Source organism: Pituophis catenifer, unplaced genomic scaffold (genome assembly GCF_029215685.1).
Source record: "Pituophis catenifer annectens isolate HBS135680 unplaced genomic scaffold, rPitCat1.0.hap2 SCAF_10, whole genome shotgun sequence".
In the NCBI taxonomy this organism is placed as follows: domain Eukaryota; kingdom Metazoa; phylum Chordata; class Lepidosauria; order Squamata; family Colubridae; genus Pituophis; species Pituophis catenifer.
The window spans coordinates 18,210,019-18,236,699 of NW_027256890.1; the positions used below are offsets into that span (position 1 = coordinate 18,210,019).

The 26,681-nt window shown below is 43.5% G+C and overlaps 1 protein-coding gene across 1 annotated transcript; it reads right to left on the bottom strand.

Moving 5' to 3' along the window:
- Window positions 1-2,528: 2,528 nt before the first annotated feature.
- On the bottom strand, window positions 2,529-3,167 carry LOC139322371 (keratin-associated protein 10-9-like). Its single transcript, XM_070951471.1, has one exon. The coding sequence runs from the start codon at window positions 3,165-3,167 to the stop codon at window positions 2,529-2,531; it is 639 nt and encodes a 212-aa protein (XP_070807572.1).
- Between the last annotated feature and the right edge of the window lie 23,514 nt (window positions 3,168-26,681).

Genomic DNA, 26,681 nt, shown 5'->3' on the forward strand with positions numbered 1-26,681 from the left:
CACCTCCTAAACCTCTGCAGGAGATGCTCGCTCTCTTTTAAAGCATATCCCCCCTACCCATAATTCCCCCCCACTTCCAGATGGAATCTCACCTCTTGGTTGAGAAACGGACTCTGCAGAAGTCCTTTGGTAGCATTCACTGCTACCGAAAATTACTTTCCAACATCACACAAAGAGCAACTTTAAACTCTTTCCGAAGAGTTGAAAAGTTTTCTCAAAAACCGTCGGCTTCGTATAGATAAGTACGGTGTTTCCCCGAAAATACGACCTACCCCGAAAGCTTGATTTCTACCAGGGGTGGGTTCAACTTACCTTTACTACCGCTTTGCTCACACATGAGCATGCACTTCTGACACCCATGATGATGTTGTGGTGGGTGGGCGGAGCCTCCCACTGGTTTTACTACTGGTTCTATAGAACCGGACTGAACTGGGAGCAACCCACTGCCGATTTCTACACGTACGCCCAATATAAGCAATACCTCCAATATAAGCCCTAATTAAAAGTGTACTCCAGGGTGCACTCCAGGGGTAAAAATTAAGCTAGGGTGAGGATGAGGGTGGGTGGAGCTGCCCTACTACTGGAGCTGCCCTACTATTTACCTTCAGTTGCAGCCAGGCCTCGCACACTCCGACACCTGCCTTACTGGCCCATTTCTTCTGCAGCTGGCAAGGCTTTCCTGAAGGGCTCTGTAGCCGATAACAGAGCTCTGGATCGATTCAGTTATCGATCTGCAGAGGCCTTCAGGAAAGCCAGGCTGGCCACAAAAAAAGTTACTGAAGGCTTCTGATAGCGAAAAGGAGGCCAGGGTTGATGCACGCAAATGGGATGAGTCAGTGGACGACATCCTCCCTCCCAAAATAAGACCTGGTGCCTTTTTTGGTGGCAAATATATATATAAGACAGGGTCTTATTTTCGGGAAAACACGGGTATTATGAAGCCAAATGTCTACAGCAGTGTTTCTCAACCTTGGTAGCTTGAAGATGGGTGGACTTCAACTCCCAGAATCCCCCAGCCAGCACTGCTGGCTGGGGGATTCTGGGAGTTGAAGTCCACCCATCTTCAAGCTTCCAAGGTTGAGAAACACTGGTCTACAGACAGAGGAATTAGCTTCAAAAATGATCTACGATGGTGCGAAAATTGGATCTGGCTAGGATGTCGATATTAAATCTTCCCTGTTCCGAAACAGTCTACCAGACTGTTGCTAGAGGAAAGAAACTGGCAAGAAGGGAACTTCCCCCAAGGAACTACATTTGTGAAATCTTTCTTCCTTCTTAACGATCCACCCAGGATAAAGTTTTAAATATTCATCGGTTGTCTTTCTCGCAAGGAAACGTGGTTGACCTGATGACTGAACTCAGTCATTTTCTGAATCTACATAATGCACGGATTTCAAATGAACTTAGTTTGCATAATAGGCATGTTAAGCAGGCTGGTCTTTCACAAACTTGATTTATTTATATATCAAATTTAGCAACCGCCTGTCTCAACCACAGACCGATTAAATTAAACATGTTGTATAAAAGCCTTCCTTCCTTCCTTCCTTCCTTCCTTCCTTCCTTCCTTCCTTCCTTCCTTCCTTCCTTCCTTCCTTCCTTCCTTCCCTCCCTCCCTCCCTCCCTCCCTCCCTCCTTCCTCTATTTCTTTCCTTTCCTCCTCCTATATTCCTTCCTTCGTCCCTCCTTCCCTCCTTCCCTCCTTCCTTCCTATCCTATCCTATCCTATCCTATCCTATCCTATCCTATCCTATCCTATCCTATCCTATCCTATCCTATCCTATCCCTCCTCCCTCCCTCCTCCCCTTTTCCTCTAATCCTTCCTTCCTATCCTTCATCCCTCCTTCCCTTCTCCCCTTCCCCTCTAATCCTTCCTCCCTCCATCCCTCCCACCTTCCCTTCTAATCCTTCCTTCCTTTCTCCCTCCCTCCCTCCCTCCCATCTTCCCTCCCCTCAAAATAAATCTATCATCTATATCTTCCATCTATCTATCTATCTATCTATCTATCTATCTATCTATCTATCTATCTATCTTTGTGTCTGGTTGTCTGTCATCTATGTTTTCCTTCTATCTAGCTATTATCTATCTGTCTGTCTGACTTGATGTCTCTTCTGTCCATCCATCCATCCATCCATCCATCCATCCTTTCGTTTCCTTTTGGACATAGAGATACGTGCCAGTCCCTTGAAGAATTTCAGAACGCACCAGAGAGATTCTTTCATCTGCTTTTATTTGCTCTGGATGAGCAGGGAAGTGATAGGAAGAGGAGAGAAGTCTGTCCGTCCACTAGCAATTAAAAAAAGGACTCCTCCCTCACAATGAAAGGGGATCCTTCAGAAGACCCGGATGCAGAAATCGCAATCCCAGGATACGGCAGAAGTGGCGAGCAGAGAAACTGTAAATGTGTACGGAAAAAAAAATTCTCTTGTATGGAGGTCAAAAGAAGAAACTCAGACAAAAATTCACCGAAGAAGGAATTCAATGTGTGTCAACGTGGTTGGCTTTGAAGTTGGGGTGCGTCTGTGCATGTTCAGCATTTCTTCACATTGCACTGGTTCACGCTTACCGACTGGCACCCCTTCACGCAGGCCGTGTCGTCGCAATTTTTCACACACTTCACGCCCTCGCAGGGATCCACGCAAACCACGCTTCCGGGAGCGGCGCATTTTGTGGCGCACTTGGTGGGCCCCCTGGGGGCAACACAGACATTGCTGCAGGGGTCCTGGCAGACCACTGCGGCAGGGGCCAGCGGCACCGCGACAGGGGACATGCACACAGGGGAAGCGCAGATGGGGGCACAGGGACTTTGGCTCTGGATGGTGGCCACGGATCCACGGCAGGCCACACACTGGCAACCCTGGGGTTCTGGGATGCAAACATTGCTGTTTTGGCCCTGGTTCTGGCTCACGGTGATGGTGGCACAGGGAGGGTAGCTTTGGGCCTGCACCGGACTCACTACCATGGATCCGCAACAATCGTGGCAGATTTTGGCACACTGGCCTGAACTTTGGCCTTGGGTCACGCAGATGGCACCGGTGGGAGAGGCGCAGACTTCGATGCTCTGTCCCTGCGTTGGGGAGACGCAGACGGTGGTGCCAGGGCCCACGCAAACCGTGGCACCTTTCAGGCAGGGGGGAGGGAGGCAAGGTTGTTTGCACTGGTAAGACATCGGGGAAGGAAGTCGGCTTGTTCTGCAAAAAGGAAAACCAGACATTTCAGAATAGTTCGTTTGGGAAAGAGGTTAGTTTATTCAACAATCCAGCAATCTCTTTGGTGCAACCTTGTGAGATAACAACAAAAGCACAGGACTTGAACCACAGTTCTTCAAGAGACTCTCCAGATGGTTCTTTGTCTACCCTAAGTTTCTTCCGTTGGAGAATCAGTGAGGGAGGATGGAGCCCAGTCAAAAGTTATTCAGAACAGAATAACAGCTTTGGAAGGGACCTTGGAGGCCTTCTAGTCCAACCCCACTGCTCAACCCTATACTATTTCGGACAAATGGCCAATCTCTTCTTAAAAACCTCCAGTGGTGGAGGACCCAAAATCTCTGGTGGCAAGCTGTTCCACTGACTAATTATTCTCACTATCAGGAAGTTTCTCCTTAATTCCAGGTTGCTTCACTCCTTGGTTAGTTTCCACCCATTGTTTCTTCTCCTGCCTTCTGGTGCTTTGGAAAATAAGCTGACCCCCTCTTCTTTGGGGCCGCCCCCCCAAATATTAGAACCCTGCTATCATGTCACTCCCAGTCTTTCTTTTCCATTAAACTAGACACACCTAATTCAATTAACAGCCTCATCCTAGACAGATTTTTTTTTCCTCCAGAAATAAGCTGCACTGAATTCCATTAAACTTGCTCCTGGAAAAATAGATATATTATACCACTGCAGCTTATAGCACGATCATAAATTGATTGTAACAGGCTGCGAGAATGGCCTTGGGAGACCGGAAGGAGACTGGACAACCGGTGTGTAAAAGGTATCTCAGCCCATAGAAGAGGGAGAGCATGGAATATGTCTTGGAAGGGACCCTCCCAGGTGTGGGCTTCAGCAGCCCACCCTCTGGACCCTCCCTAATTTACCCGAGAGTAAAAGGAAAGGATCGGAGCAACCCTTTCTCTCTTGCAAAATTCTATTCGTGGAACTCTACAATATAAAAAATAAATTTAGTGCTTCTGGTTGCTGCTTCTTCTCTGAAGCAACTTACAAGACCAATTTTGATTGACTCAGGGATAATCCTATTGGATCAAAGAGGTCTCACATCGCCAGATAAGAGCTGAATTCGCAAAACAGATTTTATCCCTGGATTAATGAATTATTTCCAGCCGCTGGGAGAGGCTTTTTGCAATCCGCTAACATTCCCGGAAGAAAACCAAAAGGAAGATTAAAATGAGGGCAGCAAAACCGGTTCGCTGGGCCTGATTAAATCTCTGGTATGAATATTGTATGATAAATATATTTTGGGGAAACTCCTTATGGGAGCACGGCTGATGTTCCTACCATCCGTTCTGAAAATGCGTTCCATTTTAGTGAGTTTTTGGCTGAAGGGTTTTGGTGGGAAGTTTCAACGATACTTTTCTTAATTGCCTTCTTTGTATTTTATACACAAAGATTGGCTAGGAAACAGCCGGAAAAAGCTTCCAGAACTATCTAATCCAATGATAGGAACACACATCATCTAAAAAAAGCAACAAAATTATCATCATTTTTGACACCTTTCTACAAGGGAGACCAATTCATCCTTCCTTTTCTAGTCTTCAAGGAGAACCATGTTGGAGGTATCTCCACCATCAAATGTTCTCCTTGTTGCTTGTTTTATGCCAACTCTTTACTTCAAATCATGCACAAAAGGTGGCCACCTCACATTCAAAGGAGCCACTTAGGTTTCCATCGAGGTGAGTGTGAAGATTTCTTCACAATCAGATTGCCTCACTCTACTTTTCTACTTTTCTACCCATCTTTGATGGGACACAGTGGCTCAGTGGCTAAGATGCTGAGCTTGTCAATCGAAAGATCGGCAGTTCAGTGGTTCGAATCCTGAGCGCCGCGTATAACGGGGGTGAGCTCCCGTGACTTGTCCCAGCTTCTGCCAACCTAGCAGTTCGAAAGCACGTAAAAAAAAATGCAAGTAGAAAAACAGGGACCCCCTTTGGTGGGAAGGGAACAGTGTTCTGTGCGCCTTTGGCATTGAGTCATGCCGGCCACATGACCACAGAGACATCTTCGGACAGCGCTGGCTCTTCGGCTTTGAAACGGAGATGAGTACTGCCCCTCTAGAGTCAGGAACAACTAGCACATATGTGTGAGGGGAAGCTTTACCTTTACTTTTCTACACCCTGGTTATCCTCTCTCCATCTTTCTTCAATCTTTACTTCCCTCCCCTCTGGGAATGTCTGCTCCAACTAAATTCACCTCCCTTGCGTGTCTTCACTCTATTTCAGTCCTTTCTTTGCTCCCTGTAATTCTCCATCACCATTCATTTAAGAGATTGCTTTCTCCGGCATCTTGAAAGGTTGGGTTGATCCTTCATTCCTTTGTGTCTAAGCACCATAAACTGCCCTGAAGACATTGGTGGAGATTGCTACCTTGACTCTTCCCAACCATGTTCTGCCCCCCACTTGATGGCCAAATCCAAGGAATGTTGCCACAGAAAGGTTCTTGGTTGCTAAAGATGTCTCCAGATCCTTCTGAGATGGACATCTTCTTCAGAGATGGAGAACAAGAAGGAGACACTTACCACAGTGGTTGGCGAGCGGCAGGAGTTTCCAGAAATCTGATGTTCTCTTGAAGGACACCTTCTGATCTGGTCTCTTATATATGGCTTGGAGCAGACTGGCCTCCAGAAAGTTGCCCCAGGCAAGAAAGAAACCTATGGTTAGGAGAACCCCAATGAATTCCACCTAGTGCTCTTCAAATTGCTGACTGACCAGCCTCATTAATTTTGGGTGAGCGGAAGTCCTAATGAGACGGTTCATACATGTGGAGTGGGACACATGGAGGCCTGATCTTCTAAGATGAGGTGGAAGTGGTTCAGGCACGTGGAAGCAACGAAGGGCCTAGGCTAGCTAAGAAACACCCAGAACGAGTTACATTTTTGAAGACCTTCATCTATGGGCTCCTATTGCTCTTATCCTCAACCAGAAAGACCAAAATCTTCTGTTGGAAATGTTGGTGACTCCCATTGCTGGGAAGTTTTGAAGCTTTTGGGGGCTTGATTGGGAATGGTGGTCAGTTAGAAGATAACTGTGGGGCCCAATCCATCTTACAACTTGATTCTGGAAGGAAACCCAGCCTACCAGCACCATAAATCAGTTCCTTGCTGATATCTTATGTATACAGAGTCAAATAAGTTGACCGCGGACATTAGGAAATGCACATATATGCATGAAACTGCCAGCATCTCATTGCTCAAATTGAGCCAACGCGGATGTGTGTTATAAATGATTAAAATTTGGCACACCACCTGCAAAGGGACTCACATTTCCACAAGGGCCATTGGTCACTTAGGAATGTTACCACAGGAGAAAGCTTGCCGGTGGAGCTTTGATTCTCTCATCCTGGTTTTGTTACTTGTAGTTTTATTCTTTGTAAAAGAAGGCAGGAAAGGGAGCAGATCAGATGGGAAAACATAATCACAGGATCTAACCGCACGTTAATTGGAAAGCTATCTTTCCAATAAAGTAGAATTTCCACTAGAAAAAGTTGAAAGGATCACGTACCTCGGTTCGAAATTTACACGAAAGCTGGGACATGACCAGTGAAATAAAGACAAGGATAGAGAAAGTTTGAACAGCATTCTTCAAATGAAAAAGATCTTCTGCAGTCACGAGAGAAGCCTAAGACTGAAAATCAGGCTTGTCAGATGTTCCATCTTTTCTATCCTGCTCTATGGAGTGGAGAGTTGGTCTCTGACAGAAAGCCACTTGAAGAGACTGGAAGCATTTGAAATGTGGATTTACAGACAGCTGTTACATATAAGTTGGGTTGACAAAATCAGAAATGAGGAGGGGATAAGTTGCCTGCGAAAGCCAAAGGAAATCATCAAAGCCATTAAAAAGTGAAAGTCAGACATGTGATGCGACACCCGGAAAAATACGGCATCCTTCACTTCATCCTCCAGGAAAAGATTGAAGGCAAATGAGGTCCAGACAGAAGAAGAACATCAGGGCTTCAAAATCTAAGGGATCGGTTTGTACAAAACTCAGCAGCACTTTTTCGTGCGGCTGTTGATAAAAATAGGATCGCCAATGTCCGATGATGGATATGGAAGAAGGAAGAAGGAAGAAGGAAGAAGAAGAAAGAAGAAGAAGAAGAAGAAGGAGGAGGAGGAGGAGGAGGAGGAGGAGGAGGAGGAGGAGGAGGAGGAGGAGGAGGAGGCCACCAATAGCCTCCCACTGGCCGGTTCGCTCCCACAGAGAGGGCCTCCTCAGGGTGCCGTTGGCCAGACAATGCCGGCTGGCGACCCCCAGGAGGAGAGCCTTCTCTGTGGTGGCACCTACCCTATGGAGCAATCTACCCCCAGAGATACGAGTGATCTCCGACCTCCGGACTTTTCGTCGGGCCCTAAAAACTTATTTTTTCCAGTTAGCCGGTCTGTCTTGATTTTAGGGTTAGTTTTAAAATTTTAATATTGATTTTAAATTGACAAGTTTTAAATTACGGGCCAAATTTATAAATTATTTTAACTTTATTTTTAACTGTAATGTTATGTATAGATGTTTTTATTTTGGCTGTTCACCGTCCTGAGTCCGAAAGGAGAAGGGCGGTATAGAAATTTGAATAAATAAATAAGAAGAAGAAGAATCTGGCAGATCTGAAAGTACAAATCTCCCATTGCCTCTTTTATAGTCTGAGAAGTTACAGGAGATCCTTTCTTTCTTCCCTGTCCTTTATATAGCTGTGGGCTATGTTGTCTCTTATCTGATTGTTCCCCAGGCAGCATCTCTTACATCCATCTCTCAAGGTTTTCTCCACATACCATTATCAAAGAGAAGGTTACCAAACCTTTCACTCAGAGACTGACAGGACTTGCTGGATCCAGTTTCAGATCTGGCTGTAGAGCCAGTCCTACTTTTCTTTTGCTGCAGTGGTGAAGTTTTGTGCAAAACAACAGGATTCGATTGTGCTGAAAACTGTACAACACATTTGGCAGAGGGAGCATTTACTTGATTCCCTAAAAGGAATTCTGTGCAATTAAAAATTGGGGTTTATTTCAATGACAAGAAGGCTGGGATCAATTAGTATTTAACAGAATAATAGAGTTGGAAGGGACCTTGGAGGTCATCTAGTCCAACCCCCCAATTATATTTAACTGACTATAATCATCTTCTGGGCCTTAAGATAACCACCTTCCCACAAAGTTGCTTTAAAATCATCATCATCATCATCATCATCATCATCATCATCACAACAACAATAATAATAACAATAACAATAATAATTTATAATTAAATAATTATTATATATAAAAGTACAATTTATTGATATCATGGTACCAGGAGATTCCAGAGTTGAAGAAAAAGAACTGGAAAAAAAAAATCACAAAATATCGCAACCTGGCCATTGAAACTACATGGTTATGGATGAAACATGTGAGAGTGATACCCATTGTCGTCGGGGCACTTGGTACCATGTCCAAGAGTTTTATAAGATGTATCAACAAATCGCAGCTTTCTGCAATAACACCAGCGGAACTGCAAAAAACTGCGCTACTTGGAACATTGTACATCTTAAGAAGGTACTTGGTTGATCCCTAGGACGCTGGCAGCAACCCCTATCAACCATTTAGCACCAGTCAATGGTATTTGTGATGCATTTTTGAATGTTCAATTGACTGAGTTTCATGTTTAATGAATAATAATAATAATAATAATAATAATAATAATAATAATAATACCCAAAGGGCTACCCCGCTATTTAGAAATTCTAAATTTGCCGGACTTGAACATTTTGACTCTACAAAAAACCACCTTACTCGGAACAGCTTACATCCTCCGACGATACCTTAACAGTTCCTAGGTCCTTAGTTAGGACTCGAGCTGCTGAGCTATTAACCAGCCTCAAAGGCTGTGAATCTCACTAAAGATTAACCAATAATAATAATAATAATAGTTCAAAGGACTTATGGATGGATAGAATACGCTCAATTCATGCATCTTTCTCTTTGACTAAACCTAATTGAAAGAACATCTAATTGAAAGAATAGCCTGTCAAGTGTGTTCTTAGATCTAGAAAAATAACAATTATAATAATTTTACAAAGTTGAGTGTTGGTTTTGTATTGGGTAACAATGTCATCTGTTTCATGTTCTCTTTTGATCAGATTCCGACTTTTGCCTATAGCAGAAGTCAAACACAACGAAAAAACAACAACAAAAAACCAGGAGAGGAAGAAAAAAAACCCAGTCTGTAATTAAATAGCATTTTTTTTTTTACAGTTCAATGCTTTACCTCAGAAAACCATTAGAACGCTGTTCCCGAGGGCATGCATTTACTTATTCACCCCGGAACAATAAACCAGATATTTAACACAGATATACGTGTCATGGCAACTTAAAAGCTGGGTAAATTTTCTGAGTCTGCAAACAGCGTTTTGGATTTTGATTGCTTGGCATAAAAACCTAGGCGAGACCTGCTTGAAAAGAAAAGAAGAGAAGAGAGAAGAGAAAAGAAACAGGTCTGGCTGAAGTTTAAATCACATCGAATTAAATCTGCATGCAGATCTCTTTAAAAGCAAAGTCAAGGAAATGCATGACTGTCTCAGCGCTAAATCACTCCCTTAGCTGTCACCTTAAAAATTGCAAATTTGACAGCAACATTTGACGGCAGAGTTTGGCGCCACTCCCAAATTTTGGAAGAGCTGCATTTTGTGGCCACAGATCTGAAATAGCAGGTCGCATTTTAATAGTTTTGGGTAGCTTGAAACAGAGGTGCGCAGGAGAGGATCTACTTAGAGTTTAAGCTTAGGCCCTTTCAAATACAGAGGAGGGATTTGGCGTTAAGTATTGCGTTTGATATGTTAGAGCCACATACAGCTAGTCCTTGTCTTACAACGGTTTGTTTAGTGACTGTTCAAAGTTTCAACGGCGCTGAAAAAGATGACTTATGGCCATTTTTCATGCTTACGGAAGGTTGCAGCATCTCCGTGATTCCATGATCAAAATTCATCTGCTTGGCAAGTGACTCATAATTATGACGGTTTCATGGCCCTGGGGTTGCGTGATCTCCTTTTGTGACTTTCTGACAAGCAAAGTCAAGGGGAAAGCCAGGTCCACTTAAAAACTGTGTCATTAACAACTGTAGTGATTCACTCAACAATGGCGGCAAGACAAATATCTCACTTAGCAAACAGAAATTTTGGGCTCCATTGTGGCTGTAATTCGAGGACTACTTATATAAACCTTTCTGAGAGTCGTTGAGGCCGCTTGGAGGTTTATCTGTGGCCGCCGAGCGGCCTCAATGACTCTCAGAAAGAACGCTAATGAACAGATGACTGCTAAGCAATATAAACCCATCCATATGCCACCATTCAGTCAGAACGGAAGAAGCTTCTTGGATGAGAAGTGAAACATCTTCAAGGAAACATCTTTCAAGGAAAAACTATGTTGTCTTTTGAAAAAAAAAAGCACATTTGGGACAAAATTAATCCAATAAATTGTACAATCAATTAAGAATCCTCATCCAGATGAAACATTGAAATAATTAATTGATTTGGAGATGAATGTTTTGATTTTGATGTTCTAACTTGGACATTAAGAGCCTCCTTCTATATTTGTGATCCAAGGTAGCCATTATTAGGACTAGTCAAACCATCAAACAAATTGTTTCTTACAGCCATAAAACCAGATACGGTAAACTATTTAATAATAGAACTGTCACAGTCATCTGCATATATAAAACAGTCATCTATGTATATGCAATAGTCATCTATGTATGTAAAACAGAAAAACAATTAATATAAGATTTAAAGATAATGAGCTGTATAATAAAATAATATTATATGAAAATATTATAAAAGTGATGAATAAATAGATGGAGAGCTTAATAAAACAGAAGAAATTTGCTTGGAGTTGGTTAAACAATCACCCTCACAACTTCGTTTTCTGGCTTTAGCTATGAATTTTAGGGTTTGCTAATTTCCCCCCCTTTTAATAAATGACCAAGGCCTGCTTCTAACTTGAGAGCATGTGATGAAGTACATCAGAAAATTAAAGGAGGTGTCCGATGATCAAACGGAATAAAGTAAATTCACCGAGTCATTCTTTTCGGGAAATAAAAATTAAGAGAATTAAGTGGCGTGACCCATCAATTCACGAGTCTCCTAGAATGGAATTCGCTCTGTCATCCAATGGGTGGATCAACAGCGAAGTTCTCAAGAACTTATGACATTCTTCTGTCCTTCAAAACTCTTAATGGATTCAGAAAACCTATTAGGTTTCCCCATTGGAATTGCAAATGGCAGCAAGCATCGTTGCCCCAAGAAATCAACTTTGAAGAGTCTTTGATGACTTTGCCCCAAGTGAGAAAGCTAGGATGGTTGTTGGATGATTGTGTCAGGTGCCACAACATTAGGGTGATGTTGCATTCTTCACACAACGATGCCTAATGTAGATATATCGGAAGCAACGCCTTCATATCTTTCTTGGCTGAGGACAAATTTCCAAGATTTCATGTTAATAATAATAATAATAATAATAATAATAATAATAATAATAATAGCAGTATTTAATTTACTAAAACCTGTGGGTCGTCCATTTTGCTTCTTTATGGAAAGGTATATAGAATTAATACCGTGGCCAAAGCTGTCCATAATTTAGATGGCGGTGAATTCTGTTTGCGACATAATTTGGAATAAGCGGGCAGGGAGACAAGGAGGAAGATCAAAGGGATCAAAGCCTAGCAGGGATCTACTGGCTTAGTGATGTCGTGGAACAGTTCTCAAGAAAAAGACAAGACTTGTTGTGGGTGGTTATGTTATTTCTGGAGACGTTTTATGTGGTACGGGTTAATTCCTTTGTGAGTTCATTGTTTCTACTCTTTGTAGTCATTTTCTCTGGGTGCTAAGTAAACAAGGGATGGAACGTGTGCCAAGAACTTTGGTGAGCATCCATGGTCCACATTAAAAGCCAAATACTCTCCAGCTGGATGTGACATAAGGAGAATTCAAGAGTATGGTTTCTACTGAACATGGGGTAAAATGTCCAAACATGAAGAATGTCGGTCAATCCAACCCACCAGGCAGAACTGGAATGGTTGAACTGGATTTTCTTCATTTTCCCTTGAAGACATTTAGCTTTTCATCTAAGAAGCTTCTTCGGTTCTTCAGTCAGAATTGAAAGAAGCTTCTTGGATGAGAAGCGAAACGTCTTCAAGGAACAACGAAGTCCAGTTGCCTCTTGAAATAAAAAAAGCATCTTTGGGACAACCATGATCTGGATGATTCAGAATCTCCATCGACAACTGAAGTTTGTCCATCCTTCATTGATGCTTTGCCCTCAGCAAGGAAGAACTTCTAAGATACAAGGAATGGTTCCATCATTGAACTGCCCACGAACCCTCAAGAATGTTTCCTTAATGGTCCTTGAAGAGCTGGTCTTCATATGTTGCGAGAATTATTCCTCGGGAGAAAATAAAATATGTGAGGCCCTTCAGATATTGTTGTGGCCTGTCAGTGGCCAGCGGATCTAGTAGCAGATCCAGACAGTGAGGAGGTTGGGGAGGAACGTGGGCCAGTCCTGGAGTCTGGGGAAGGCTCTGATGAGGGCTCTGTGTTGGAGGCAGAGATGGGGGGCCAGGGTCATATGCCAGTTATGAGCTGCCTTCGGAGTCAGACATCAGTGGGGCAGAAGAACAGCTGGAGCCTGTCCCAGTGTGTGCATGTGCAGAGTTTTCAGATGAAGGGAACGGCTAAAGAACAAGGGGCGACTCAGGAGTAAAGCCACAGGTGGATGATGAACAGCCCCTCCCAGAGGGAATAAAAGAGGAGCGAAAGGGGAGTGGAGTTTGCAGGAGACAATTAGTTCATTCCTGCATTCTTGCCAAGTATTGCAGGCGTCTGAAAGATATTGGCTTGGCCCCTCTCCAAGCCTGATAAAGGTCAGTAATTGTGAACTATCTTGAAAGACTGTGGGAGAGGAAAGACTTTGCTGGAGAGGAAGTCACTATAAATTAAATAAAAGGGGTTTATTGGGAGAGGACTTGGCTTCATGCTGCTGGGGGGAAGCCTATGTCAGAACAGATATTTCCTACAACATTCCATCAGGTCTTCTCTTCATTGGCCTAAACATTCCCTGCTCCTTCCAACTTCCCACATTAGATTTCCCTCTACACAACTTCCTGATCATCTCCAATGTTTTCCTGTGAAACCATTTCTCTAAGATCCAGCCTTCCTTCCTTCCTTCCTTCCTTTGAGTTCAAGTTGACCAAACACAACACACAGTAAGTTTTTTTTTTTTTTTTTTTTTACAGCCTTTTATTTGCTTCAGGAAATATTTTAGGCAAAGTTCAGATAAGAAGGAGACAATTATGTTTCAAGAAGAATAATATGATTCCGTGTGGCACAGTGCAGTGAAGAACGAGGACTCACTTCTGATAATGTCCTGGGGCTCAGGACACAACTTATGCACTCACAGCTGACATTATTCCAAAAATGAACAAGGGGCACAACGATGTCATCACATCCATGTCATCATTCTGACAACCTCACACAACGGGCTGCGATTCGGACGTCGTCGTGGCTTCTTAGGGACACTGTGGTCAAGGTGGATGAAAGCGAACAGAGCTTAACCCTTCCCTCCTTCCTTAAAATGGACCCCGATCAGTTGTCAGGACAATATGGTGGGGGGTTAAGATAATTGGTGGGCACGTGACCAAGGAAAGGGGTCCTTGAAATGAGAAGCGAAAAGAGAAGAAAAAACGCAGAGCAAAGAGAAAGAATGTTCTGTGTCGAGTCGGGATGGTTCGTTCCTGAGCTCGTCTTACGAACAGTTACAGGCCCTGCAACGCACGCACGACGAGGTGGGAGCGCTTGCGGCTTGCACAAGATGTAGAGTTACAGGCACGCACGAGGTGGGCGCAGGGGCCGGGGCAGGGACAGCACAGATAGTCAACGTTTGGGCAGGGGCAGGTTTAGTGGCCTGCACGGGGATCCCGCAGCAAGAGACAGACTGGCATTGTGATTGAGCTGCAGCCTGCGCCGGGACGCAGATGGTAAAAGTTTGCGGAGGTGGCGAGGCAGATTTGGTCTGCAAGGGGAACCCGCAGCAAGTAATAGATTGACTTTGAGCTGGGGCCGAGGCCGGGACAGCACAGATCGACACCGTTTGAGGTGGGGGAGAACTGGTGGACTGTACAGGGATCCCACAGCAAGTAACAGACTGAGATGGGGCCTGGGCCGGGACAGCGCAGATCGACACTGTTTGAGGAGGGGGAGAGCTGGTGGACTGTACGGGGATCCCACAGCAAGTAACAGACTGAGATGGGGCCTGGGCCGGGACAGCGCAGATCGACACTGTTTGAGGAGGGGGAGAAGGAGGTGCGGTCGACACAGGTATCCCGCAACAACAGGCACAGGTGGACTGGGGTGCGGAGCTGCTCGCCGATTTGGTCTGCGAGCTTGATTTTGTGCCAATCTTCAGGCACGCTGGGAGCTCAGGAGGGAGTTTGCACTGGTGAGTCATCCTCAAATTTCAGGGAGATGACGGCTGCCTGAAAAAAAGACAGAGGTGGGAGTTTATTCAGCTTTTTTTCTTTTGTTAGTGATACTCTTTTTTTTTTTCAGTTGTCCCAAATCGTCAGCACTGTTTTGTCCTAATTCTATCAGGTCTGGAGGAGGAATCAAACCAGGGGACACCATGAAGCCATAAAGACGTTAGCAATAGCAATAGCACTTAGACTTACTGTATTTTTTCGTGTATAAGATGCTACTTTTTCTTTAAAAAATTTACTTGGAAATTGAGGTGTGTCTTATATAGAGGAGGCCAAGGAGAAGGCTGCACATGCCAGATGAGCCTCTATCTTATATGCAACTCTACCATTTCTCTCTATTGTAGTTGTTTCTATTGTAGTTGTTTCCTGTATCGCATTGCCACTCTAGGTTTCAACTCTTATTGTTCCTGTGATGCATTTCCTGTTCTTGTTGTATTACTCACTCTAACAAGATGGCTTCTGAACAGTGATGGCTTATAGTGGGCTTACTACAAGAAACTACATGAAACATAGGGGTGTCTTATACATGGGGATGTCTTATACATGGAAAATATGGTATATACCACTTCACAGCCCTCTCTAAGTGGTTTACAGAGTCAGCCGATTGTACCCCAACCATCTGGGTCCTCATTTCACCAAGCTTGGAAGGATGGAAGGCTGAGTCAAACTTGAGCTGGTCAAAATTGAACTGCTGGTAGTAGGAATACAGAGTTAATCTGCAATGCTGCATTCTAACCACTGCACCACCATGGCAATGAAGGAAGGAAGGAAGGAAGGAAGGAAGGAAGGAAGGAAGGAAGGAAGGAAAAGGAAGGATGGGAGGGAGGGAGGGAGGGAGGGATGGAGAGAGGGAGGGACGGAGGAATGGAGGGAGGGACGGTGGGTGAAGGAAGGGAGGGAAGGAGGGAGGGAGGGAGGAAGGAAGGAGAAAAGGAAGGGAGAGAAAGAAGGAAGGGTAGGAAGCAAGCAAGCAAGCAAGCAATAGCACTAGGACTCATATACCAGTACTTTCCAGCCCTCTCTAAGCAGTTTACAAAGTCAGCCTATTGTCCCCCAACCATCTGGGTCCTCATTTTACCAACCTTGGAAGGATGGAAGGCTGAGTCAACCTTGAGCCGATCAAAATCAAACTCTTGGCAATAGGAATGCAGAGTTAGCCTGCAATACTGCATTCTAACCACTGCGCCACCATGGCTCTTAGTGAGAACTCATTGCCCGCTGCCCACCTTCTCACCATAACCAAATCCATGAGTCTGGACCATTCAGAAGAAGACTTGGAAGAGAGCCCACAGTCCAACAAATCAACCCTGCAACAGCCCAGCGGACTCATCCTTACAGCTGACCAACATGTAGGCAACTGACCAAGGGGAATTAGTTTGTTCCTCCATCCATTGTCCCACCCTCTCTTCTTCTTTCCTTTTATCACAGAGGGAATCAATGGTAGTAGAGCAATCTTGAGGCACAGGAGAAAGATAAGGGAAGCTGGAGTCCAGACCGGAACTGTAACCAATTGTTGCTGTAAGTTGAAGACTACCTTGGTTGTAGAGCAGGAAGTCAGGTGCCCAAACCAGAACACCTTCAGATAACTTGTCCTAGAGTAACTTCCAAATTGACAGGAACGAGGGCCAAAGCAATTTACCCCGACTTTCATCTTGCAAGCTATAGTTAAAGACCTCGAATGAACTGCTCCAGGGGATCATAATTCCAAGAAAAGCTAATATAGATCTCCAGATTCATTTAGAGGAAACATCTACCATTCTTCTGTGCCTCTCTGGAAACTCTCGTTCCTCCCCTGCTCATCTCCTCCATCCACCAGGTTAAAAATTTCCACCAAAAATGTTCACAGCTGTCTCTCCCAAAACATCCCAAACCAAGCTTCTGTTGATCAGATTGGAAGAGGAAGGTCCCAGAAGGGTTGAAACCCAACTGCAGGAAGGTGATATCCCCAAATCTTCGTTATCAAGGCAACACTGTAGGTCCATCCCCAAAACGATTATCCATTGACATCCTTCCATGGTCTTGTGATGATGGTAGAAGTAGAAGATGCAGGAAAGTACAGATTTCCCCAGTAGATCCCAACACACTTACCTGGATCGGTATTGATAGAAACGAGTTGTCAATGAACCAAGTTTAGAATGGCCATCTAGGAGGATCTAATCCTTTTTATATGGTTCTTAAGAACATGGGGATCCGGAAATTAGGAGCCCAGGGCAACGAAGAAGGAATTCAATTTTGGGTGACCCTTCAATTACTCCAGAGCTTCATTACCACAAATGTGGAATGTGTTTAATTGGAAAGCAGAAGACCACAGGGCACTATACCAATGCTGATTACTCACGGTATCTTCCAGAGAACATCCGTATCTTCAAAGGCTGGTGGCCATCAACTCAGTTCTTCATCCGGCGCCTCCATTTTGGTCTTTTCATTCTTCTCGGAGTGCAGGAAAGAGATCTACCTGGATAACGTATCTTCCCCAGGGGTGGGCTTCAAAATTTTTAGCAAGGGGTTCCCTGCCGAGTTGCTGGGTGGGCGTGGCCATGGTGGGTGTGGCCTAGTTGGCCTCCTGCACCATGGTAGGGGGTGTTTTTGCCCTCCTCAAACTCCAGAGGCTTTGATATGGGCCTTTGCAAAACCTTTTAATGAAGGAAGCAACAAAACGAAATTTTGTTTTCCCTCAGGGTAGCTTAACTAATCAACCTGACTTTGATTAAAACTCAACCCGATGCCTTCTTCCCACCTCGCAGGAGAGGTGTCAAACTCTTCAGCAATTTTCCCTTCTCCAGCGTGACACCTGTCATTAACCAAAATGAACACATGGCTGAGAAAAAAAATCCCTAAATGGCAGCTTGGCCCCCTAGCGTTGCCCTCTGTAGCTGGTGATTTGGAGCTGATACAGAGATTTACGGCGTGCCAAACATTCCCTAAATATCATTCCTCGCAACAAACCAGGAATGGTGACCTTAGATATCCACCAGCAGATGGAACCAGATTGGATAAGTCAAGCGGAGAAGAAAATTGAACTTCGTCGTTCACCCCATATCACACCAGCTGATCGCTAAATCATAAGATTAGCGTCATAACTACTTCGCTATGTGTGCTTAAATACCTCTTTCTGGGCAATTATTTTTCTCTCCAAACACACATTTTTTTAATGTGCCAACGATGACCTTGGCTCTCTTGCGAACTGTCGTCTAAATTCTTTTCTGCTGGCGTTTGCAGATAATTCGTTTGTCAGTTCTGGAAGATTCTTTCAAGTGAATTGAAACATTAATGGGCAAAATCCAAGAGTTTGGAGATTAGCAGGTTTTAAGATGAGCAAGCAGAAGACAAAGATGCTAAAAAAAATAGTAATATGGACATAGAAGATCCAACAGAACTGATGAATAAAAGAGGTTTTATGGTTGGTAGAAAAATAGTAAACCATCTGGACATCACTATGATCAAAATAAGAGCGATGTCAGGACTTCAACCTGCATTTACTCTAGTGCTGACATAAGAAGGAGAAGAAGGGGCAACTGGCAAGAGGACACTTGACATTTCACCTACTTATTTTCCTTGAAGATAATATCCCCTAGGAGATGAGAGGGAGGGGGACATTCCTGGGAACTTAAGTAGTAGATATGGGGAGAGTGATTTGGAAGAAGGCCAATGAGATGCAGAGATTTGGGGAACGGAAAGGGAGGGTGTGGGGGCAGGAAGTCAGAGTTGGCTATGCCATGATCAGGGCCAGATTGTCATGCTTAATAAACAAAATTAAAAAATATAGGTTAAGATGAGATAAAATATAACTATTGTTGCTGGGGAGAATGTCTGAGATAAAATTTATGTTTTATTTCTTTCTTTCTGAGATAAAATTAAAGTCTTGCCTAATAAGGTGTTTTTGTTTCAGAGAATATCTGTTTCAACAACCAAGGCACCATTTCAGCAATGGCAGGAGGATATATCTAAATTTGTGTGATAGGGGGAAAAAAACCCCCCACGAGTTAAATTATAAGGTGTAACAGGTTGCAAACAAAAGAAAGGATGGGATCGACCTGATTTGAAATGGTATTTTGCACCTTGTGGTTTTGTTTGGATGAAAGAGTGAGTGTTGCTGAGAAATAAAAGACCTCTAGAGTTGGAAGGGCATGCTTTGAGGTTTGGGTGGCATGGACTTTTGTGGTACATTAAAGTCCATATTGTTGTGGATTTTAAAAATCATGATGGTACAGGCACCATATGGAGAATATGGCATGGCTACCAACCCCAGTTGTGTCTCCGAACCCCAGTTGTGGCTGTAAGCACAGGAAGCATTTTATAGACGAGAAATAATATGGCTAATTTATTGCAAGATACTAGAATTTTGTCAAGGAGAACGTAAGATGAAATCAAGAGAAGATTTTGGTGGCCTGGGAATATAACTGTCAATGGTTCTCTTATTTGTAATTGTTTATAAATACTAGAAAGATGTAAAGGAGACAGAAGAACTTATGAAAATTATAAGAAGGGGTATGAAAAAGAATGGCGTACACACAATGAATATGTCTTTCCTAAAATGTATAAACTTTTATGAATTTATACACAACAGGTCATCAGAAGAAGAAAATGACTGCATGTTGTAAAAACAGAGGTAAATTTTCAGTTATAACTGCTCCTTTTTGTATCTTTTTTCTTTCTTTTCTTTTTTCATTTTTATTTTCCCCCCTTTCTTGCAATTTTTGGTTTTTCTAGGATTTCTTTCTTTTTCTTTAATTTTCTCTTTTAAAAAATACACCAATTTTTTTTAAAAAAAGACTTTTGGCAAATGTATTGATGTTATTTTAAGCTGTTTTTTTTTTAAATGCTGCTGCATCTATTTGGCATTGTTTCCATATCAGTTAGGCACCGATATAGGTACATACATACATACATAAATACATACATGTAATCCAATAAAATATATACATATACATATACATATACATATACATATACACATACATACATACATACATACATACATACATACATACATACATATATATATATATATATATATATATATATATATATATATATATATATATTGGTGCACCTGTTACCTAATTATGTGTACATTAATTTTGGCTAATCTGCCTGTTTGGCAAATGATTTCTTTTGTTCTGCAGCTTTTCTGTATATGTTCTATGTGCCTAAGATACCCTTTTCATTCGTGTGTCTTTAAAATACACTTTTATTCTGGGTGGTTTTTTTTTTTTTTTTTTTTTTTTTTGTGGTTGGGAGCAGCAATTCGTCTCATAAAATTCTTTCTTTAAAAATGTGGATTTGGAGGCATTTAGTCTCCTGGTCCTTTTCTACAAGAGATGCTGGGAAATTATTATTTTATTTATGCAAAGAATGCTCAGCTCGGCCCTCCATACCTCCAGCACCCATCGCTCAAAGGGCTGAGAAAGCCGACCACATTTTTTTTCACCGCAACCTCTGGAAGATTGTTGTCACCTTGATAACTGTAGAATTGCAGAGAGCTTGTGTGATTGCAGTGTGTTTCTTCCAGAGCTGCCACCTCCTTTGTGGTTTGCTAATGATTGCCCCATAGGCTGTTAATTTCCTCTGTTGCTTGTGGTTGCAATTTTCACACCCGACTTGCAAATAATGCGAATCAGGAAAGGTGATGAAACGGCACATTGTCACCCTGCTGTTGTCTTGAAAAGTAAGTTCTGGGGTGTGGAAGAGGGGAGGAGAGACAAAAGGAAGGTCAACATGGACAAGGCTGAAGTGGAAAGTTGGTGGACAGGCGGCTTTGAGGTGATGGGACGAAGAAGCCCATGAACTGTAGATGTTCCTCTGGTTCTGGAGATATAAAACCCCATTGTAGTCTAGCGTACCCTGAAAGGATCAATCAGGCTTTGTGGCAGCCCTTTACGTGATGAAAAGAAGTCATATTTTGAAGCCATGAGGAATCAGAAATATCTGCTCATATCTCCCCATAGCAGGACCCAAGTTCTGGAATGGTAGGCCTAGGACCCATCCCACACACAAACACACAAAGTATTCACTTAGTCATGGACAGCTTTTATTAAACACAGGAGTGCTTTCAAAAGGAAGATCGAGGAGAAAGGACAACATGACACCAAAGCCACCAGATCCAGGACATACAAGACTTCCCATGAAAGACTCAGAATTCTCTGCTATAGACATCTAGCCTACCTCATAAAACTACACTTCTCAGGATTCTTCACTACTGATGTATCCTGGGAGTTGAAGTCCCTTTTTCACCAAGAGACTAGAGATATCATGAGGTGGAGTGAAGAATTGGGAAAAGGGATTTGTGTCTTGAGAATTCGGCTGACGAACTACATTGGGAGGACTCTTACTTCTTAGCGAAAGTTTTATTTAGTGGAGGGGCAAGTTTGCGATTCGGGAAGGGTGCCTATATTTGGACAGGAAACTCCACATCTCCCTGCCCACTTCAGTATAACTTGGGGCACAGTAAAAGCAGGAGCTTTACAACAGGAGTTTGGGGTGCATGTGGTAAGGTTGGGCCAGGAAGGGGTGAGTGGGGCCGAAATCGCACTTTTAGTGCCACAAGGAACTGGGCAAGAACAGTGGGGCAGCGAAGGAATTGCATTCACACATTTTGTGGCACAGGCGCATGGGATGGTGGCACCCTTTGTGGCATATGGGATTGTAGTCACGCCCTTAGTGGCGCATGAGACTGGGCTGATGCAGTTTGGGGCTGGTAAAATTTCCACGCCACATGGGTGGAAGTTGGCACCCTTGGTGCCACATGGGGATGTGAGGGTGGCACCTTTTGTGGCATATGGAATTACGGTGGCACCCTTAGCAGCACAAGAGGTTGGGCTGACATAGTTTGGAGCTGGTAAAATTTCCACATCACATGGGTGGATGCTGGCACCCTTGGTGCCACATAGGGATGTGAGGGTGGTGCCTTTTGCATCATATTGAATTTCAGCGGCACCCTTAGTGGCACATGAGACTGGGCTGGCACAATTTGAGGCCGGTAAAAGTTCCAGGACACATGGGGTGCCGTTGGCATATTTGGCAGCATACGGGGATGTCATGGTGCACGGGAGAGGGCTGGCACATTTTGAGGCCAGGGGAGATTCTGTCTTGCACCAGCTCGCACACTTCGTGGCACATGGACACCGGCTCACACCCTTCACAGCACATGGGATCATCCTGGCACAGTTTGGGGCCAGTGGAAGTTGCATGCCACAAGGAAGCAAATTGATAGGCTGGGAACCGCAGGGGACTATGCACAGAGACCCACAAGGGTTATGACACAGGGGAAAGCTCGTCAGGCATGGGGGTGCGATGCAGTCAGGCTGGCACTGGACAGCCCACAGTGAGGGTTCCCCAGGGCCGGGGAGCGGAGACAAAAAACCAGAAAGGTTGGGGAGCTCTTTTGCGAAAATATCCCTTTCTTTCCAGGTTGCAGATTCCTTTCGATTCCAGGGATTGAAGTCTGTGCCCCCAGGTGTGCAGGACATCAATGCGATGGGAGTCCCCAAGGCCTTGGGGAGAGGAGAAGAGAGACCCTCGCATGCCAGAGGGCCACCGGGGACAGACCGGGATGCCGGAGGTTTCAAACCAGCCATCCTGAAGACTTTGTAAACGGGAGGAGTTCTTGAACCGAGACAGGGGGAGCCCCCCGAGCAGGACGGCATGGAGGGCGAAGGGCAAGAATCAGTGGGGCTGTTGACGATGTCTGGGGTTAACCAGCCCAGCTTTTTATGGAAGAACATCCTCTTCCCGATTGCAGTCCAGCCTGCGGGGAGGAAAATAGCAGCACTTTCAGAAAAGGTTCAGGTAAGATGTCTTCAAGGCTACACCTCTGTACAGGTAGTCCTTGATTTATAACAGTTCACTTAGTGACCATTTCAAACACACAACATTGAAAAAAGTGACACGTACGACTGTCGCCTGTGGTCACTCGATCCAAATTCAGACCCTTGGCAATGGATTCATATTTATGACGGTTGCAGTATTTCGGGATCATGTGTTTATTTTATTCTGAAACCTCCTGACAAGCCAAGTCCACGGGGAAGCCAGGTTCACTTAACAACCATGTGACTAGCTTAACGATTGCAGCAATTCGCCGAACGACGATGGCAAGGAAGGTAGTAAAACGGGGCAAAATTCACTTAACATCTGTCAAGAATACTCATAAATCAAGGAACACCTGTATCTCGGGGGTGAAATGCTACCGGTTCAGACCGGTTTACCCGAACCGGTGGTAAAAAATGCTACCAGTTCAGGCGAACTGGTATTTCCGACAATCAGCTGTTCCGCACAATTTATATTTGCTAGCGAATCTAAATCGTGCTGCACAGCTGTTCCCCCCTCGCTTTCCTACTTACCTTTGCAGACTCAGAAAAGGACTCTCCTTTTTCAGCGCTGCATGGCAGTGCCTGCAGTGCACATGCGTGTGAGGTGCACGTTTGACGTGCACCCCGCGCACATGCGAAGCAAACCAGTAACAGACTTCAGAGCATTTCATCCCTGCTGCATCTCCGCAGCTAAATTAAAGATGGCATGCTTCAAGAATACGGTGAGAAAAATCAGAATTCACCTTGTTCCTCCTTAGGAAGGAAGAAAAATCGGAAGTTTGGCTCAGACAGATAATAAAGGAACTAAATTTCATTAGTTTGATCATTTCACCCTTGCCACCTGCTTTGTCCCTCAGGCTTCTTATGTTTCTCATTTCCACTCCAACCCCCAAAGCCTATTTAAATCTCCACCCATGGCGCTAATCCATTTAATTGTGGGTTTTTTTGTTTTTAAATGCGGATAAGAAAAGTAGGACAGGAGGTGATCTTTGTCACAGAAAAGGGGCTGGTTTAAGAGAGCTGAGCATGACTTTAAAAGTAAAGTCACTTTCCAAGATCTTAGACGTTTCCGTCTGCATTTTCACTGCCCCCCACACCCCACAAGCTGCTGCAAGGAGAAATGGCAAGCAATGGGGACCTATCCTTGCAATCTTTTCTCTCTGGTATGTCCCCTCTTTTTTTTTTTTTTGGAGGGGGTTTTCTTTAAATCCAAAGGGGCATCTTCCTTCTATCAAAATATCCTAATATGTTCAGAAGAGCCCTCCAACCCAACACCCCACTCATGTTGGAAACAGCTAGGGAAAAAACAGAATATGAGAGAGAGAGAGAGAGAGAGAGAGAGAGACAGAGACAGAGACAGAGACAGAGACAGAGACAGAGACAGACACACAGAGAGAGACAGAGACAGAGAGAGACAGAGAGACAGAGACAGAGACAGAGACAGAGAGAGAAAGAGAGACAGAAGAGAGAGAGAGACAGAGAGAGACAGACACAGATGGAGAGAAAGAGAGACAGAAAGAGAGAAAGAGAGAGAGAGAGAGACTGAGAGAGAGAGAGAGAGAGACAGCCCTGCCACAATTTGCCACTTTGCAATAATGAAGTCAGCTCAAAAGTGCCTCCTTCCAATGTCCCCCTCCCAAACAACCTTTTTAAAAGTTGGAAAAGGAAACTTGAGGGTGATTTTGACGCCAAAGCCCCACAGAGGATTGCAGATAGAGACAAATCGAGAAAAAGCTGTCGACCACTGAGAAAACCACCTCCTGATTTTGTGGCGTGTGTTCTCCCTGCTCCAGCCAGAGATTAGAATAACATTTTCCTCCTTCCTCCGTATCCATCTTTCCTTTCGTGCTATGTCTTTTAGACACCCAAGCTCCTAGATGGAGCCTGTCCCTGCTCGAGCGGTAAATTTCCAGCAGCTCTTAGTCTCTTTTCACCTGGGAAGAAGCAGTGAAATAAATCAAGCCCGTGCCAGCTAGGAAGGACCCCAAACTGTGCTCCTGAGCTCTCCCAAAGCAGGTGGATGAAAGAATTTGAAGAACGCCCAGCCAAAGTCACCAGAAAAATTCTGGTCGATGGAATTCCACCACCGACGACATTGTGTTGAAACCCTGGATGAAGTTTAGAAACCCCCTTCTGAAACCTTGATAGAAGCCAACGAGAAAGTGGAAGAAGAAGTCCAGAAATGTGATACTTACTACGTTGAATGTTCCTTCTGGAGACCAAAGGCAGAAGCTGAAGGCTTTTTCAAGTAAGCTTCTTTTATGGGTTCTTCTTAGCTTCTAGGAAGACAGCACCGTAGGGTGAAAAAGTCAATATACATGGTTACCTGGTCGACTCCTCTAATTTCCACCTTCACCTTGATATTTCAGATGGAAAGCTTCTAATTTGATAGGGTGTGGGCTGTCTCTGGGTTAGTGAGGGTTGCCTTGTGATGAGAAGTCATGTATCTTATGTTCTCTCCTTCCACCTGACCAATTGTGGAAATGACACTTGGAAGGCATCACACTGATTTTAATGAAATGCCAATTTAGCTGGCCTGTTGCCTGATGCAAAGGTATTTAACTTTTGGAGGAGTCCATCAAATTCAAGTAAAATACCACCCTGTTGGGGGAAAAAATCAATCTTGTTAGAAGTCCTAGAAATGAAATTAATTTCTGGCAGGAAAACCACACAATTGTACAAAATTACACCCGTTAGTTTTTTCCCAGGAACATTTGGCATCATATAAACCCTTTTTTTTTAAAATTTCCAGTTTTTTATTTGGGTCATAAATTTGTAAGCCAACAGAAAAAGTTCAGGGTGGGGTTTGGAGAACTTGCTAAGAATTGGGGATGAGCTCCTGAGACGTGTGATGAATAATAAGGAAGGAAGCAGAGGGATTTTGCTACTTTGCAACAGCAGGTGGAGCTCAAATGCTCCCTATAAAACAAAGTTAAAGAAACAGGACAATAAATCCAGAGAAAAATGGACAGCAATGTGATTTTAATAGCATTAAAAATCGCGGTATCAGTCTTCTTTGCAGTGTCAGGGACCTATAAAATGCAGACCCACAGAAAACAACAGTCTCATTTGTGTGTGTGTGTCAATTGTTGCATATATATATATGGAATCACAAGGGAAATTCTGATTAATTCTGATGCGCACTTTTCAGATCCTTAGAAGAGTCTGTTAAAAGGAAGGAATACAAAGTGGGTTTATTTGACCAAAGTTAAAATAGATATATTATTATTATTACTGGTAACGCTTAAAGGACTTTTGCTAATCAATGAGCTTTAAGAATTGGTTTATAAATAAGAGATGGACTATCGGTAGAAGAGATCCTTTGTTATATTTTAAGAGAAGGTGATAAGTTACTAAAATCCATTAAAATGTAATGAAAGAGGAAGTCATTTCTTTATGTATTTCTTTCCTTTACTATATTCTTCTTTCTCTCTTCTTTCTATGCATTTCCCCTTTTCCCCCACACTTTCTATTTTTTTTAATAGTTTGTATTAATCTATTCAGTTTTAGCGTTTAATAAAATTATTATTTTTTTTTAAAAAAAAGGCAATTTACGCCTGTCCTTGATGCTCACAGGTCTAGCTAACATCCTGTTAGCGCTGGCATCTCATAATAATAAAGGAAAGGCTCAAATGTTTCCACCTTATTTTATTGTTTTTTTTTAAAAAGATGGTTTCAAGGGACTGGAAAGCTGAAGAGATAATCACCAGTTCGTGATACATACCAGACGAGGTGAGATCTTTTTCTTATTGTTTAAACATTGTTTAAAGCTTAAGTCAACTTGCCCCTCTGGCTTAATTCATTCCTGGATATTTTTTGACCTCGAATGAGATCACCTTTTGTTTCTACCAAATTTAGGGTGGGAAAATGCCTCCTTCTCAGAGTCACCGGCACTTCCTATCCTGATACAGTAGTGTATTTCCATTAAAGATAATGAAGCCAGAGTAATTTTAAAGATTATTGCTTAGAATCGTGTCGAATATTTAATATTAGGTTTTGGGTATCCTTGGGCTGTTTCATTTCCGGAACCCAGTTTATGAGAACGGTATAAAAAGTGTTTCTATCTCTCCAGGTCGCTCAGAAACTTGACTCTTTGTCTGTTGAATCCTTCTCGTGATCCTAGGTGAGTGTCTCCAAATCGTTGATGGTGAGAGGTTGGGCGTGGTTGAGTTTT

What these genes read in the sequence shown, in the direction of transcription:
- LOC139322371 (XM_070951471.1), bottom strand. Translation starts at nt 3,167, where the DNA reads ATGTCTTACCAGTGCAAACAACCTTGCCTCCCTCCCCCCTGCCTGAAA.